At 28.7% G+C, this 1955-nt stretch overlaps 1 protein-coding gene across 1 annotated transcript in view; it reads left to right on the top strand.

Annotated features, from left to right (window-relative positions):
- The window catches only part of LOC106463702, an 89874-nt gene that overhangs the window by 77271 nt on the left and 10648 nt on the right, over nt 1-1955 (top strand). Inside the window, exon 12 of the mRNA XM_022391285.1 lies at nt 1061-1133. Within this exon, the coding sequence (XP_022246993.1) occupies nt 1061-1133 (73 nt within the window). The remainder of the gene's footprint in view (nt 1-1060; nt 1134-1955) is intronic.

Below are 1955 nucleotides of genomic sequence, written 5' to 3'. Positions count from 1 at the left end.
TATTTCTGGACATGAATTTACTTGGAGTATTTAAATACATGAATTAACTGGATTATTTCTATATATGAATTTATTTGTAGTATTCCTACACACGAGTTTACTGTTAGCAATCTAGACATGACTTTAATTGTAATATTTCTATACATGAGTTTACTGGAGTATTTCTAGACATGAATGTACCTGGAGTATTCTACACATGAATTTGTTTAGGGTATTTTAGATATGAATAGGTGGAGTACTCAGTATTCTAGGTAAAAATGTAGTTAGACAAACCTCTTCATTGAAAAACTGAAAATAAACAGACAAAATCATTTTGTGAGTATATTATTTATACAAACTTTAAATTTAGATTATTTTTATGAAGTTTGTTATTTCGCCATGTTTTTAGTTGGTTTTGTTTTACTAACTTATTAGCATAATAATACCTTTTCGGTTTACAGACGCAGTAAAAAAACTGTTTGTTATACTAATTTCACAGAGTAGCAGTTTATGGTTATGAACCAGGAGTCTCTCTTATACATAGTCCTCTCATTCCTGTAGTGTTTGCCATAACTTTAAATGAGCTATGATGTGAGTGTTTGTCACAGGCATGCATAGCATGATTTTTTAAACGTGACTGGTTATTTGTTCTTAAGTTTAAGTGTTCACTTGTGCTTGTTTTAAGCCATCTAACAGTTGTCTTACATTTCTTGAGTTACCTCTAGGACACGTAAGTTCTTAAACAACTTGCGATGTTTATAATGTTGATATTTTGTCTTTGTAGTGAAAAACATGCCTTTTTTGCATTTAAAGTACTATCTCTGGTTATCAATTTTCATATATACGTTTTAATTAAAATCAAAACGTTTTGATGTTAATTAAAACGTGCCTCCTTATTATTGTAAAGTTTTGCGTAGTTTGTTCTTACTTAGACAGCATTATCTTGGTACAATAATAACATCTATAATTGGTCTTCACTTGTAATCTATTGTGTCAGTATATTAAGCTTTCTTTATCATCGTGGTATATAAACATTGAGTAGTTGAACTTTACTTAAGATTGGTTATTTTTATCCACACAGCTCCGAAAGCAGGAAGCTGCGATTCAGTTTCTTAAAAAGGAAAATCACAAACTTCAAAGTAAACTTCACAAAGGTATGCTTTAGTTTAACAGTGGTGGTGTTTAACTAGTCATTTTCTCATTTTTGGCATTTGCCATATTTTCCAACATTGAATTAATGGTAAACCAGAGTGTTTCTAATTGTTGTTATTAGTATGATTATATTTACCGTAATCATACTATTAAACTGTCTAATTTTTAAGGATATGTAATAGTTCGCGACGAAGTAGGGAAAACTTGTATTATATATTAACATATTTGTAAATCACTGTTAATACGAAACCGTTATGTTGTCAAAGTGACACAAAAATTTAGATAAATAAAAATGTGTACATTGTTATTAAGGTTTATTGTATAATGTAAAATTGTTTATACGATTTTTTTATTTAAGTCGTATAAAAACATACTTCAGACTTCTGTTTGTTATTGTTGATATAAAGTCAACAATTATTGTTTCTAGTTTTTTATTTGTATCATTTTAAAGTGGATTGTATACAACATCGATGTATAGTGCACATTTTTGGAGAAATGTACTTATTATTTGGTTTACAACTTTAATTTTGGAACTTCTAGTTGAAACTTTATATATAGTTATTCAAGTACTGATAGAAGACCAAGTTATACTGACAAATAAATAACGCATTATAGCTGAAAGTTGTGTTACATATTGAGAATTTGAAATAATCCAAGGCCGCGTTAAATAATTTAACTTTTAATAGTTGAACTGTACCCTGGATTTAGTGCTTAGAAATATGCCGATATTTTATTTAATTTATGCTATTCGCCAACAAGATTTATTCACACCGTTTTTGTTTTGACACAAATACGTTTTAATATATCGACGCCAACAACAGCAC

This window comes from Limulus polyphemus, unplaced genomic scaffold, assembly GCF_000517525.1.
Source record: "Limulus polyphemus unplaced genomic scaffold, Limulus_polyphemus-2.1.2 Scaffold1464, whole genome shotgun sequence".
Taxonomy (NCBI): Eukaryota; Metazoa; Arthropoda; class Merostomata; order Xiphosura; family Limulidae; genus Limulus; species Limulus polyphemus.
This window is presented reverse-complemented; position numbering and strand designations above follow the sequence as displayed.